Source organism: Rattus rattus, chromosome 3, assembly GCF_011064425.1.
Source record: "Rattus rattus isolate New Zealand chromosome 3, Rrattus_CSIRO_v1, whole genome shotgun sequence".
Lineage (NCBI taxonomy): Eukaryota > Metazoa > Chordata > Mammalia > Rodentia > Muridae > Rattus > Rattus rattus.
Genome location: NC_046156.1, coordinates 91,489,090 through 91,503,865, shown reverse-complemented (window position 1 = coordinate 91,503,865; position 14,776 = coordinate 91,489,090). Strand labels below are relative to the sequence as shown.

Genomic DNA, 14,776 nt, shown 5'->3' with positions numbered 1-14,776 from the left:
TGGGGTGCTCCTCAGCTGCACTCAGGTCAAATTAAAGGTCATGGCTATTTTTGTGGAACAGAATTCTAAAGCATCTATTCACACCAAAGCCTAGAAAGCAGCCAGGAGATTTTGCGCATAAGCTGAGATCCCTGGAGTTTTCAGATGTAAATACTGATCTGTTTCCAAAGAACAAGAAAATTTCACAACCACAGATATTTAGTATAGAAAGTTAAAAGTTTTGTCAAATATGATTGCCAGAGCTAATATCCCGCCTATTGCTGGAGGATCAGCAAGTTCAAGGCCAGCCTGGGCAACAAAGTGAGGCCATGTCTCAAAATACAAAGTTAAAAGAAGGCTCAGTCATAAAGAACTTAGCTAGCAAATACCAGGACCTGGATTCAACTCTGAGTAGCACAAAAAACCAGTCTCAACAGATTCTCAGAAAAACTGATACGGCCAAGAGGATCTAAGACCTACATTCAGCTTCACTTGGATGCAGCAGCAGATACTGCATTGTCACAGTGACAGTAAAGACCCCACCTCCCATTTTCATAGAACAGCAGTCCCCACACAGGTGACATACAGGGGCTTCTGCTTCCTCTGTCACATGGTAGACTGTGACTGTGGATCTGGAGAATCAGAAAATCCTGGTTTACTAAATAAGATATTAAGTTAAATTATCCACAGCAGAAGAAATCAGTTAAACAGATAGCACACACCTTGAATTGCATAGAAGAAAAGCTTAACATAATAACTATATTTTCATTTATGAAACTAGGATTTTGTGACCTATTCGTTACAGTATTTAACTGAGTTAATAAAAACAAGCAACAGGGAAGAAAAAAAAAGTTCCCAAGTTTTGCTTTCTTTTCCACACTGAATCTCCTCTATTTCCCCACTTGGAAGTACTTTAAAGCCAAGAAAGAAATGTCCATGGAGACTTCAGCTGTCATTAAGCTTTTGTCTCCTTTGAAACTAATGTCAGTTCCCATTGTCACCTCTAAAGTGAAGCATCAGTTAGTGGAGCTCGGAAGATAGTGTCTTATTGTAACATAATCATTAAATTCAGGGTAATGGTGTATATTAGATTATACAACGTATACTTGGGGACACAATAATGGTTCTGATCTCTAGGAAGTATTACTTTTCTGCAGAAACTATACTGTAAGGTCTGCACTGTTTTGGGCTTGTCCTGTGGCACTGGACATCACGTGACTATTGATGGTAAAAGGGACAAAATTTCTTCAAACCTCACAATTCCGCAGGTTCAAATTGAACTCCCCTAGACCATATGGCAAAATGCACATGCAGACCCAGGGGAGATGGCTAACTTCAAATGCCATCCTACTTAGGATGTGGCTGATGGAACATTCAGCCAAATGTCTCACTCTTGGAATGGCTTGGGAATTATATGGGCCAAGCTACATTTTCTTAGTGAGGAGTTAGACATTTTAAAATCAGACCCAGGTATAGTTGGGGCCTGGAGCCAGCCTAAGGTACCACAATGGAAAGCCAGTATTTGGCAGGGGTCATGAGGCCCACCAATCATTTTTCTCATGAAGACTTACCTCCAACCACAGTTTGACATCCAGTCTGATTAGACGGTGTGGCCATATTGAAGAAACAGTGTCACTGTGGTGGACTTTGAGGTTTCAACTACTCAATCCAGGCCCAGTGTTCCTCTCTTCCTGCTGACTCAGGTATAGAACTCTCAGCTACCTCTCTAGCACTATGTCTGACTGAATGTCACCTTGTTTCCTGCCATAATGTACTAAAACTCTGAACTATAAGCCAGTCCCAATTAAATCTTTCCCTTTTTAAGAGTTGCTATGGCATCAATGGGAGAAGAGGCCCTGGTTCTGTGAGGGCTCGATGCCCTAGTGTAGGGGAATGTCAGGGCAGTGAGGAGGGAGTGAGTGGGGGAGCATGGGGGAAGAGGGATGGGTTAGGGGATTTGCTGAAGGGAGGGAAAGAGGATAACATTTGAAATGTAAATAAGATATCCAACAAAAAGACAAAAGGATTCATTGCTAAAATACCTCCGAGTTTTAAGACATACAACTTCACCACTCATCTACCACACCAACTGCTGAGTGCCAGCACAGAGTAATTTTAAATTACCATCCTTTCCCTCTACAGATGCCATATATGTGGAGAGTTTAACATACCACCATTGTGGCACCCAATATTCTGCAGGATGTAAGGGACAGGAATGTTGGGGAGCCAGCAACTCACGTAATGCAGCTTGAACTTGCATTCATCTTCAATTTCGTCTGCGCTGTCCTCATCGGACACTTCTCCTTCCTCTGCATCATCCCCAAGGTGATATGGCAACTTCTTGCCCTGAAATAGATCAAAATGTCCCATTTGAAGATGAAAATAAATTCACAACAGCCCAAAGTAGAGGCAATCCAAGTGTCTGTTGGCAGATGAATGGACCCACAAAACGTGCTCTTCTGTGGAATATTACTCAGCCATTAAAAAGAACAAATCCTGATACATATTATGAGTGAACCTCGAAGGCATTATTCGAGATGACATGAGCCACAGGCAAACCTAGCATGATTCTACTCACACAAGGTATCCACATGGCAAAAACAGACACAGAACACAGAATGGTGACAGGGACAGGCATCATGCAACAAACAGTTGCTGCTGAGTAAATATGGAATTTTGTAGGGAGTTCCAGGTGAGCCTTGGCTGCAGAGGAAGACACTGGGGCAGGGTGAAGGGAGAGAAGAAGGAAGGGAGGTAATTAGCGAGGGAGCAAGGAAGCAGGAGGAGGGAAATAAAAGGAAAACAGAAAAAGAAAAAAGGAAACGAGAAAAGGAGAATTCCAGAACATTTCCGGCTGTTCTTCTGTTACTTTTAAGTTACCCAGACTAAGACCTTTTTTTTTTTTTTGGTAGCCAGAAGACACTATGGCCTCTGAGAGTAGCTGCTTTCCTCAGAATGTAGGGGAAAATTGTCCTTAGCAGTTGCTGACTGGTGCCCCTTTGCATCCAGCCCTTCTTTCACAGAACAACGATGCAGCTTAAACAACAGTACCAGCACTAGGCAGGCCATTCTCGAGTCATTTCAGAAATCACAGACCTTGGATGTGGAAAATTCTCATAATGAAATGAGAAGGGATCTGAGTTACAACTTTACATTCATCCCCAATATCCCTGGGAGACTGGCTCTGGAACTCTTCTCAGACAGCAAATCCCAAAGATGCTCAAGTCCTTCCTATCAATTTGGTATCTGTACACCATGGTGTACAACTTCTGGTTCATTTCAAATTACCTCTTGGCTATTTAATCATGCATAATAACATAAGTGTTACATAACCCAAGGGAAAGAAACCTGTGCAGGCCCAGTACAGACACAGGAGGTGGACTGTCTGAACCCAATACGATCTCAAAGATCTATAAAATCACTGGGGAGTAATTTGGAAGTAGATACAGTCAATTGTTAAGAACAAGCAGCTAGGGCTGCGGAGATGCTCAAAGGGTAAATAAACCACTTGCTTCACAAGTGTGAGGATGTGACTTTGGAGACCCAGAAACCGTGTAAAGCAGGGTGGTTGTAGCCTGTGTCTGTAATCTCACGACTTCTATGGCAAGAAGGGAGAGACAAGGCAGGGGAATCCCAGGAAGCCCATAGGTCTGACTCAAATAAGGTGGAAGGCAAGCACGGACATTTATAGCTGTCCTCAGACAACCTGTGCCTCTCTCCCTGCAGCCCCACATATAAGTGTGTGCATACATGCACATGCAAACACACAGATGTGTTTTGTTGTTGTTTGCTTTCTTAAGATTAAGTACCTCTATGGGTTTTTCCCTCTCTTCTATATTTCCCAAGTTATATTCAGGAAAAGTTAAAAAAAAAAAAGCCAAGAGACGGCAAGGTCTAGGGCCTGATAAGAGAGAGTTCTAAGGTAGGCTTCTGACTTGAGAGCAGAAAGGAATATTAATAGGCTATTAAGTTGCTCTCAGAATATGCTGTAGGGCAGAGATGAGCAGAACCAGGCTCTGAGGCAAGTGGCTGAGGCCGTTGCAGTGGGCAGCCTTCAAATGTTACCAGTGTCTCCTGTCTCTTATCTCTGTCCTTCTGTAATACTCTCTTCTGGAGTGTGGGCTGGACCTAGTGACCACTTCTAAACATAACAGAGCAAAATGATAGGGCGTCTGTCCTTCCTGAACCTACCTTCTGTCTTACCCATCCATCCTCCTGACCTCTACATCTCTCCTCTGTCTATCTCCACCCCCCTGCACACACACATATGTGCGTTGTTCAGTGGAAAGAACCACATAGCAAAGGAGTAGGCGTCTCTAGTTAAACAGTCTGCTAGAACATGGCCATCACTGCCACCAACTGACCCTAGAAATATAGCTTTCTCCTCCCAGTCACCCCAGGGTAACTGCGTTTCCACCTGACTCCTTCACTGCAGCCTTTTAGAATGCTTTGAGCAGAAAACACAGCAGGGACTATGGGATGACGCCTGCTACTTCAGGTTGCTAAATTTAGGTTCAATTTGATATGCAGCCACAGATGCCCAACATACAGATAGATTTGGAGAGACAGACCTAATCCAGTAAAAATGCCTTTTGCAAAACTAAGGAACAGAGATCATTGTTAACTTCATCATCCACATGGTGGCCTCAGCAACTGCTGGCAGAAAGGCCACCATTGGCTTCTTCCACCATCCCTCAGCAGATGGGCTCAGTTTGGACCTCTTGTTTCTTCTTCAATGCCAGAGGAAGGGACACCTGACTGGTAATTTGTAGGCAAGAAGCACCCGGCTTCTAGAAAGGTTGAAAAATCAAATATCTAACATTTTAAACTCAAAACAGAGATAAAAAGATTTTAAGTATGGATGAACTTGGCAACTGATTCTGTACAGGAACACTTTGTTGGATTGTAAGAGGCCTCTCTTAGTGATGCCTTGCACCCTCCTATACAGCCAAAGCCCCTGACACTGGGCTTTAGCACCGCGATAATTTCAAGATGATTAGATAATCTACGTAATAAAAGTAAAATCTGCATTCAGATAAAGTGTTTAGGATTTAGAGACTTCAGACTTAAAGAATGGCATTTCTAAGATTGAAGCGGTCTTAGATTAGATTGTATTTGTGCATTGATGTTTTAGACAGAGTCTTATAGACCCCAGGCTGGCCTTGAACTCACTTTGTAGTGGAGAATGACCTTCAATTTCTGATCCTGCCACCTCCACTCCATCGTGCAGGAGTTACAGGTGTACAACACCAAGCTCAGTGTAGGTGGTGCTGGGAATTAAATCCAGAGCTTCCCACATGATTGGCAAGCATTTCACTAGGAACAACACTCCCAGCTCCAATTTGCGTACTGTTAATGGCAGGCCTGCTCAGAATTACAATGTTCAAATACATATAAATACGATTTCAGGTATTGTCTATACAGAAAGCTCCCAGAAGATGAGTTCTTTTTCTTTAGAGAATATCTGTAGAGCTACTATGACGACATGGTGAGCAGTCACTTAAGCGGTAGGCTGATACACTCAGCAACCACAGACACAATGATTCCTGCATCTCTCATGCATTCATTACCAACCTAAATTACTCAGAGTCAACATTTTGTTGGGCAAAATGACAGATACCAAAGTAGACCTGTGCACAGGCATTTAAATACCCTGAAAGCAGCTTTCTCTTGTAAAATAGCCTCAAAACCAATCCATTAAAATAATGTTCAATGGAACAAAGCTAATAAATACAAAAGCACCCTCGAGTTAAGAACAGCTCTTCTCAAATGATGCTGAGGTTCCAGCTCCATGGAAGGAAGGGCGCCATGGTAGGCGGCCATGAGGAGTGAAGGGGCACAGGCTTCATTTCCCCTTTGTTTCAGGGTGGCATGGGATGAAGGGATAAAAACAAAAGGTAGGCATCCTATAATATCCCCTAGCAGAGCTCATCATGCTCTTCCAAATGTATTTAAAAGAGGCTGCACACTGACTCCTGTATTTTTGGCCAGCGTTTACATATTCCTAGCTCACAAAGACACTTAATTCAGGCAGGAAGAAGAGCACCGCAGATGAACATTGCTGCTTTGGCTGTCTTTTTGAGACAAAACTTTGCTCTCTGTAGCCCAGGCAGGTTTTAAACATGCAACTTTCCTGCCTCAGCCTCTCAAGTATTAGGATTACAAGCATGCAACACTGTGCCTGGCTTAAGGCATTGCTTGCCTTAACATGTTTTAGTAACACAGTTACCCATGGGAAGAGCTAAAGAATAAAATTAGGACCTTTCTGGATTGAACCTGCACAGGCCCAGTGAATGCTGCCAGTGACATGTGGTGAGGTGACATGTGCATCAGCCCTGCTTAATGGCAGTCTCTTTGGAGTCATCTATCGCCTCTGACTCTTACAGTCTTTCCATCGCCTCTTCAACATGGATCCTTAGGCCCCCTGGGGAGAGGTGATGAACACATTCCATCTAAGGCTGAATGATCCAAACCTCTGTGCATTCTGTTCAAATATGGGTTTCTGTGTCAGTGTCCACCTATGCAAGAAGTTTCTCTGATGAACCAGGACCAAATGCTGAGAGGGAGAACTGGACACTGGCTCCCACCTCTGAGAAGTTATCTACAAGGAAACAAATTGTCCACCCTCTCCCTCCACCCCCAGTGGAGTCTTACTAGATGTATACTAACCACACTTGTGCATGGGTCCCCTATTCAGGAGTAATTGGTCAACACAAAGTGAACTCAATGAATTTTGTAGACTTTCTGTTTAATATTGCTCTGTTCTGTTTTTTATTTGTTTTTGTCTTTTTTGGCTTTTGCTTGTCTATTTTGTTTCCATTTTTATGGTGCGTGTGTGTGTGTGTGTGTGTGTGTGTGTGTGTGTGTGTGTGTGTGTGTGTACTCACTGTGTGCACCAGGCTGGCCTCGAACTCACAGAGAGATTTGCCTACCTCTACCTCCAGAGTGTAGAGATTAAAAGTGTGCCACCAGTGCCTTACCTTTTTATTTCCTAAGAAAGGGAGAATGGGTATAGAGCTGCACGGGTTAGAGATAGGAAAAATTTAGGAGGAGTTGGGAGGTAGGTATTAGGGGTCACAGATACTGAACCGACAACCAGGAAGCCTTCATAGGACGGATCTATGGCCCCTGCATATTTGTTACAGTTGTGGAGCTTGGTCTTCATGTGAGACTCCCAACAGTGGACCTTCAAAATCACAGTCTTACTGCCTCTGCCTCCTGAGCGCTGGGATTACAGACAAGTCTTACCATGCACAGCTTTTCCCTGAACTTCTAAGAAACGTTACTGATACTGAACAGCTCTCTAATGCATCTGGGATAACCACGGCCCACACTGGTGCCCATCCTTCCAAAGACTGCCTCAGACCTTCCAGCTGTAGCATTCACTGAGGCGCCCTGGGACATTCTGTGCTATACAACCATGGTCTAGTGTTAGAGAAAGCATTCAGTAACTGCACACTGAATATCTGTCATAGTCGCCACTATCCAAAAAGAAAAAGATAATTGAGACATGGCCTGGAACACACTGTTCAGACCAGACTGACCTCAAACTCACAGAACTCTGCCTACCTCTGCCTCTCGAGTGTGTGCCACCGTGCCCAGCCAAAAGAAAAGGTTATAATCAAACTGTCTGAGTCTACATTTAATTTCCTGATGGTGGGGTAAAGAAAATGGAGTATTTACAATATTACAAAGATAACACTTTAATGTTGATTGCAGAAACCAGGTTTTAGCACAGCAGTTACCTCTGGCCAGACTTGGGCAAGTTGACTTTAATATTACCTGTCATGTTATTAAGACCTCTTATTCAGCATGCATTTATCGGAGAGCCTGACAGCACCTCTCTGAGAATTCTGGATCTATACCTATAATTTAATTGTTAGAAGAAGCAGGTTTGGACTGACTCTGAAGATTTCATTATCTTTCCTACAGTTTTACACTGTGGTGGACTCTTTCCCTGACTTTACCTGTCCTCTGCCATGAATATCCTTTTGAAGAAGACTGTCTACCGATCTGTTCTTTATCTAACCAAGATTTTATTCCAAAGAAAATGCTCACTGGAGATAAGCAAAATGACAAAGCCCAAGATCTCACGGAACTGTCTCCCTGACCACCGTTTGCATTAATGATATTCATTCACTGCAGCAAGTTTTCTCCCTCAGAACACCTGTGAGGAAATGCCACTCGGCTCATCCCCTCTCCTCCCGAATCCACAAGTCCTGAGGGGCATTGTGTCTATGCCCATGTTTCTGTTTGAGGAGAGTGCTTCTCACACACATAACCAAGACCAATCAACCATGAAGACTTTTCCCCTTTTTGACGGACAGTTATTGGAGCTTGAAATAGAAGAAAAGAGTCTGAACAGAATGCCTCATACGTGGAGTCAAAGAGCTTTCTCCTCTCTTGCACTCACATGCCCATGCACATCTCTCTGTGTGAATTCTCCCAGACTTCAAACAGCTTGCACAGCATGGACAGCCAGAAAAACAAATTCATAGCAGGCAGTCAGCTGTAACTTGCCTCTGAAGGTGTGTCTGTATATTAACATAAGATGCATGGACAGATACCCTTCACGCGTCTGCATTCTAATGATTCCCTTTTAAATGTTCTTTATGTTGATCGTTACTATTTTAATGTTTGGGCTGTAACCGCATAACTAATTACCTTCACCAGGATTTTGCCTTTCAGACTCTGAGGGCTTGGAAGCTGCCTGCACTCTCCTGTGTCTACAGATGACAGGTCCAGTTTGTCCTGGAATATTCCTTTCAGGTACTGAGCAATCTTCCTCTGCTGCTGAATACTGCAGTGGTTCTCAATGGACAGTATAACGGGAAACCTGAGGAGACAGCAACAATACCAAGGGTGTTCAGTGGCGCCAGCTCACAGCCATCTTGGAAACCTGGAAAAAGAAACTGTACTCATTGCATTCTTAAGTTCTTGGCAACCAAATGGACAATACTAATAATGATTAAAATGATGCTAAAGGAGACAGATGAAGCATGCACTGAAGAAGCTCTTTAAAGCAGATACACTTTGCCAGGTACACCAGCGATGCAGAATACTAGTTCTTGCAGGATGACTTAACTTAGTATCAAGCAAGAGTGTGTAATGTAATACACGTGTGTGTGTGTGTGTGTGTGTGTGTGTGTGTGTGTGTGTGTGTGTAGCCTAAGAAAAGAAAATCCATGAGATTGATTTTTTTCATATTTATTCCCAAGTGTGAGCACATCAAAGAGACTGCTGCCTATCATTAAAGGCAGTTGCTTACTCTAAAAATATACCAGTCTCAGCTTGAGAACTATGGGGAAAACTAAGGTGATACAGCTTTGGTTTAGTGGCATCAAGTGTCAGAAGTGCCAGGTCTCTGCCAGTAAAGGCAGCTGCTACCAAGCCTGATGACCTGGACCTGATCCCTGGCACCCACATGTGGAAGCAAAGAATGGACTCCTGCTGGTTGTCCTCCAACACCCACACGTGCGGTGTGGCATGTGAAGAGACACCCCCCCCACTTACCCACACACATAAATGTCTGAAAAAAAAAACAGCTATCCATTCTACAGCAACACACGTTTCAGTATAGAAAATGTAAGGTGGTTCCCCAAACCAACCACGTGCTGAGAGGTTAGCCGCCAAAGCATGGAACAAACACCAAACCAAATCACAACCAAAATCTTAGTTTTCTTTCACCTATCTTTAGAAATAAAATATGAAATCTTTTCAAAGTACACAAACCAATATTTGAATTACCTAATACATTAGTGTAAAGGAAAAAAAAAAGATGTCTTTCAGCAAGCACAGACTCCACAAGAGGCCCATGACCTCTTGGAATTTACACTCGATGCTGAGGTCTCAGAGAGGTGCCTTCTACTGATGGTGCCCTGCCTTTCTGACTGTGGTCTGCCAGCTGGTTGGGCTCTCACATGGGTTTATCCAAGAGTGTCGTGAAGAGAAATTATTGAGTGAGCAACCCTGAGACACCATGCAATCATGTAGGTTTCAACAAAAATAATTTCAAATTCTCAATTCCCATATGAAGAGCTCATGAGTGTCTGGTGTTGCCAAGCAGAAGGATGTTCTGAACAGGAGAGGGTGTTGCGCCTCATCCACTAAGAAACATTGGTTAATGCCATAAGGCCTCTTGTGGTGGGTACGGTTTAGGGATTTGGCTGGCATCTGGTGAGTGGAAGTTGGAGAGGCTACTAAATGCCCTACAATACACAAGATGGCTTCCCGCCACATATAATCTTGCCCCAAAATGGTCACAGTGCCAGAGTTAAAAAGCCTTGCTAAAAAGGAGACATTAAAAGTAGAAGAAAAATAAAAGGGCCATAATTTGTTAAGGTCATAAAAAAGTTGTGTAATCTTCTCATTTAAAGTGTTTCCTATTTTTTCCCATCTTTATTAAATTGGGTATTTCTTATTTACATTTCAAATGTTATTCCCTTTCCTGGTTTCCGGGCCAACATCCCCCTAACCCCTCCCCCTCCCATTCTCTATGGGTGTTCCCCTTCCCATCCTTCCCCCATTGCTGCCCTCCCCGCAACAATCTCATTCACTGGGAGTCCAGCTTGGCACGATCAAGGGCTTCCCCTTCCACTGGTGCCCTTACTAGAATATTCATTGCTACCTATGAGGTCAGAGTCCAGGGTCAGTCCATGTATAGTCTTTGGGTAGTGGCTTAGTCCCTGGAAGCTCTGGTTGGTTGGCATTGTTGTTCATATGGGGTCTCAAGCTCTTTCAGTCCTTTCTCTGATCCCTTCAACGGGGGTCCTGTTCTCAGTTCAGTGGTTTGCTGCTGGCATTCGCCTATGTATTTGCCCTATTCTGGCTGTGTCTCTCAGGAGAGATCTACATCCGGTTCCTGTCGGCCTGCACTTCTTTGCTTCATCCATGTTGTCTAATTGGGTGGCTGTACGTGTATGGGTCACATGTGGGGCAGGCTCTGAGTGGGCGTTCCTTCAGCCTCTGTTCTAAACTTTGTCTCCCTATCCCCTCCTAAGGGTATTCTTATTCCCATTTTAAATAAGGAGTTAAGCATCAGCATTTTGGTCATCCTTCTTGAGTTTCATGTGTTCTGTGCATCTAGGGTAATTTGAGCATTTGGGCTAATATCCACTTATCAATGAGTGCATACCATGTGTGTTTTTCTATGATTCAGTTACCTCACAAGTGTTTCCTATTTTAAAGATGTATTTACCACTATTTTATGGGTTTGAGTGTTTCACCTGAATATGGGGTACACTTCTGTTGCCCATAAAGACAAGGAGAGAGTGTCAGATGCCAATGAACCTGGAATTAAAATTGGTTGGGAACCAAATGATATAGATTCTGGGAACCAAACCTAGGTCCTCTGCAGGAGTACAGAGTGCTCTTAACCACCGATCAATCTCTCCAACCCCTATAGCGCATCTCTTCTAAAGGTATTTAAACATGAAGTCAATATTGTAGGCACCAGATGATCTTCTGAGGTAGGGGGTGGTACTATTTTATATAATAAGAAATACTGACAAGTAACACTCATAAAAATCAGGGTTTGGAAGGCTAAATTTACCACTAAATACTTCCATGTAAAAGATGCCAGAAACTAAATTTTCTATGCAGCAAGAATAGCTTATTTGAAGGGCATTTCAACCTCATGCTTAATTAACAAGCCCAAATATTAGAAAATTTAAAGGCTACTAGCTTCTAAAGTATTTTATGCAATCACAATTTTAGCTTGCTTCTTTAATTTAAAAATCCATTTTTTGTATGCTCAGTATATTTATGGAACTGCTAAATAGAAATCAATGATTACTGAAGTACAGTTCCATGTTTTCAATAAGTTTACCATCGCATATCTATATAAGAAGGCAAGTCACCAACCTTTTTTATTATGATGTTATATGCTATGACAGATATATGTGCAGACAGTAAGTATAAAGAAAGGGGGAATTCGTCAGTTGTGGGTCAAGATACATTTCCCAGTGAGACAAAGCTACATGATTTTGTTGTATAAAAATGAAGCAGGTGATTATCATGGTGGGAGGGGTATTTGGGGGAGATACTAGCACACATTAGGTTGGGAATTATAAAAGCTCCAGGCTCATTGGATAAGGTTGAAGTGGAAGACAGTCATTGCTAACAGATGCTAGGTCTCTGCGGAGCAATGACAGAAGAGGATGACACTGGAAGAAGGGGAAGAAGCCACACATGAAGACATCTGGGTGCTGTAGATGCTTTAGGAAGAACACTAGGACTAGAATTACAGCAGCATTTGTGTTTCAGAATTAAGAGAACACAGTGAAGTCAAGGAAAGGATAAATCCATGTGTTGGATGTCCTATGTACTCTGAAGTCTCTAACGTTCAGCGTTTTATTATATTATGCAGTATCGTAAAACAGTTATGGGGCGGGAGAGATGGCTCAGCAGATAAGAGCCCTGGGTGTTTCCCAAAGGACTAGGGTTCAATTTTCAACACCTACAGGAAAGCTGAGAATTGTCTATAATTACAGTCCCAGAAGATCTCAAGCCCTTTGTGACCTCCACAGGCACTGCATGAACATAGCACACAGACATATATTCAGATAAAACACTCACATGCGAAAAAAGAAAGTCTTGTAAGATCACAAACTATTATGTATAATAGCTTGTTTCCAAGCTTTGTGAGTTTATAAATTTAAAAGTCATTCTTCCAAAAGGTATTTTCAAAGAGGCAAGATGAGAGACAATGTGATTAAGAAATGAGTGGGTCACAAGAATCCATAAGTTGGAAGCCATTGTACTTGTTCCCAGTCATTACTGGGAGCTGGAAGAGAACCAGGACAGTAGGAATGAAGCTGGAGGGTGTAAGGAGGGTGTGGAGCTCCCAGGCAAGGGGCAGAGCGTGGCTCCCAGGTGTTTCTATACTTACTCATTCTTAACGAATGCATGCTTGTTGATGGTCTCCACAACATCTTTGAAGAGAATTTTTGAAGTGAGAGTATAACCATGGTGGACCACTGGCTCTCCATCTGGGCCATCCCAACAGTCAACTGCCAAAAACACAAGTTCACATCAATAACATAAGATGTCTGAAGTTCCTTAACATCTCGGGAATTACCAGAAACATTTATGATTACTAGAACTTATACATAGTATAATTCTGACAAAGATGTAAAGACAGATATTGAACATAACATCCTGGAATACTTTATGAGAATAAAGAGAGGAGATATAGGATTTGGAGGGTTTTTTTTTTTGAGTGGTTATAATTTATAAAAGTATCATGCTCACAAGTAGATCAACACATTTCAAAGTTTCTCTTGGCAATTTATCAAAATTAAACCAAATATACCGAAGAATATGATCTTTAAATCTTTTCTTTATTAACAAAAACATATTGAACTTCTCCATATAAATCTTTTTATCTGCAGATTGCTTTTGGTCCCTGCAACAGATAGCAACTATGCCTGAGCCTGTTTTGAGATCAGACAACTGCAATGCCTTTAACCAAGGTCTCTGGCTAACGGCTAGTCACTCAACAGATTTCAGACTTGCTCAGCCCACAACTGTGTGAGCTGCATCAAACTTCCAGAATTCGGCTTCCTCTGCTGTGAGAATTAAAGGGATGGACCATCATTCTCAGCCTGAAGTGGACATTAATACTAATATCTTGTGGCATAGCAGCTGTAGTGATCTCTTAGCTTCAGACCTTTCTCAAGTGTTAACGATATTGCCAGTGTTAACAACTGTTCTGTACAGTTGTTCAGTTGTACAGAAGTATAGCATGTGTAATTCTGTCTAGTGTCTAATAGTAGTGATAATGAATAATGATGTCACTGGTTCACATTCTACTATACCATGGTTTTTTGAAAATCATTATTTCAGAGTGTATTTTTATCAATTTATAAAAACATTTATTAGAAAACAATAGGCACTTTTTCCATAGGAACAGTTTCATACAGATCACGTTTGCTGTGTCTCTTGATCACATTAAGAAGCGGACTAATTCACACCACTTAGGTTTGGGCAAGCACACTCTGATATTTGGCAAAATTGCCTGACACATTTGCTAGAATGTATCACTACCATCAGGCAGCCCATCACTGTGTGCAATTTCAACACATCTTGCCCTGACCTATAGTCCTATTTTTAAAGCAAAAATGATATAGTAGATAATATATCAATATCTTTCAAAGAAACAATTCAAAATTTAAAAGGCATATCAATACATGATTTGTCTTCACACCAACATATTTAACATCATCAGTCATGAAACAGTATTCTTCTGCTAATATTTAAAACACAGGCAGACTATCTACAGTGGATATAGGTCCTTTCTAATATTTTGTGTCTGAACTCATCAAGTTTCTGTTCATTGAGGATAACAACACACCAGAATAGCACTGAGGTTGGGACGGCCAGATTCAAGGCAAGGTTCATGTAAAGGCTAACAGTGTGCTGGTGGTATTGGCAAATTCCAAACACTCTATCAATCCCTGTAAGACATAAGCCAGCCAGGCACCGCTGGCACTGATTTTCAACCAGATCACACAATGGAGGCCTCCACACACTCTGACAAAGAGTGAATCATTCTGAAGGCCAAGTGGCCAGTCCAAGAACTTTTGGAATAAGGGAATCTACAGATTTCCATCATGGTGGCTTTCAGGAAAAACAGAGAAAGCTGTAAGCCACTTTAACAGCATTATAGTCAGTCCATAATAACAAGTTTCCCATATCATTAAGCAACTTAGGCTGGAAAGAAAGTGAATGAATGGCAGTATAGAAAAAGATCACAATCTGTTTGATTTTCCAACAAACCCACTTAACCACATGGCTT

General features: G+C 42.2%; 1 protein-coding gene across 1 annotated transcript in view; it reads right to left on the bottom strand.

Annotated features, from left to right (window-relative positions):
- The window catches only part of Plch1 (phospholipase C eta 1), a 195,689-nt gene that overhangs the window by 33,835 nt on the left and 147,078 nt on the right, over window positions 1-14,776 (bottom strand). The window contains exons 9-11 of the mRNA XM_032898305.1: window positions 12,869-12,989; window positions 8,644-8,815; window positions 2,218-2,325 (exon numbers count right to left, since the gene is read on the bottom strand). Coding sequence (XP_032754196.1) covers window positions 2,218-2,325; window positions 8,644-8,815; window positions 12,869-12,989 — 401 coding nt within the window. The remainder of the gene's footprint in view (window positions 1-2,217; window positions 2,326-8,643; window positions 8,816-12,868; window positions 12,990-14,776) is intronic.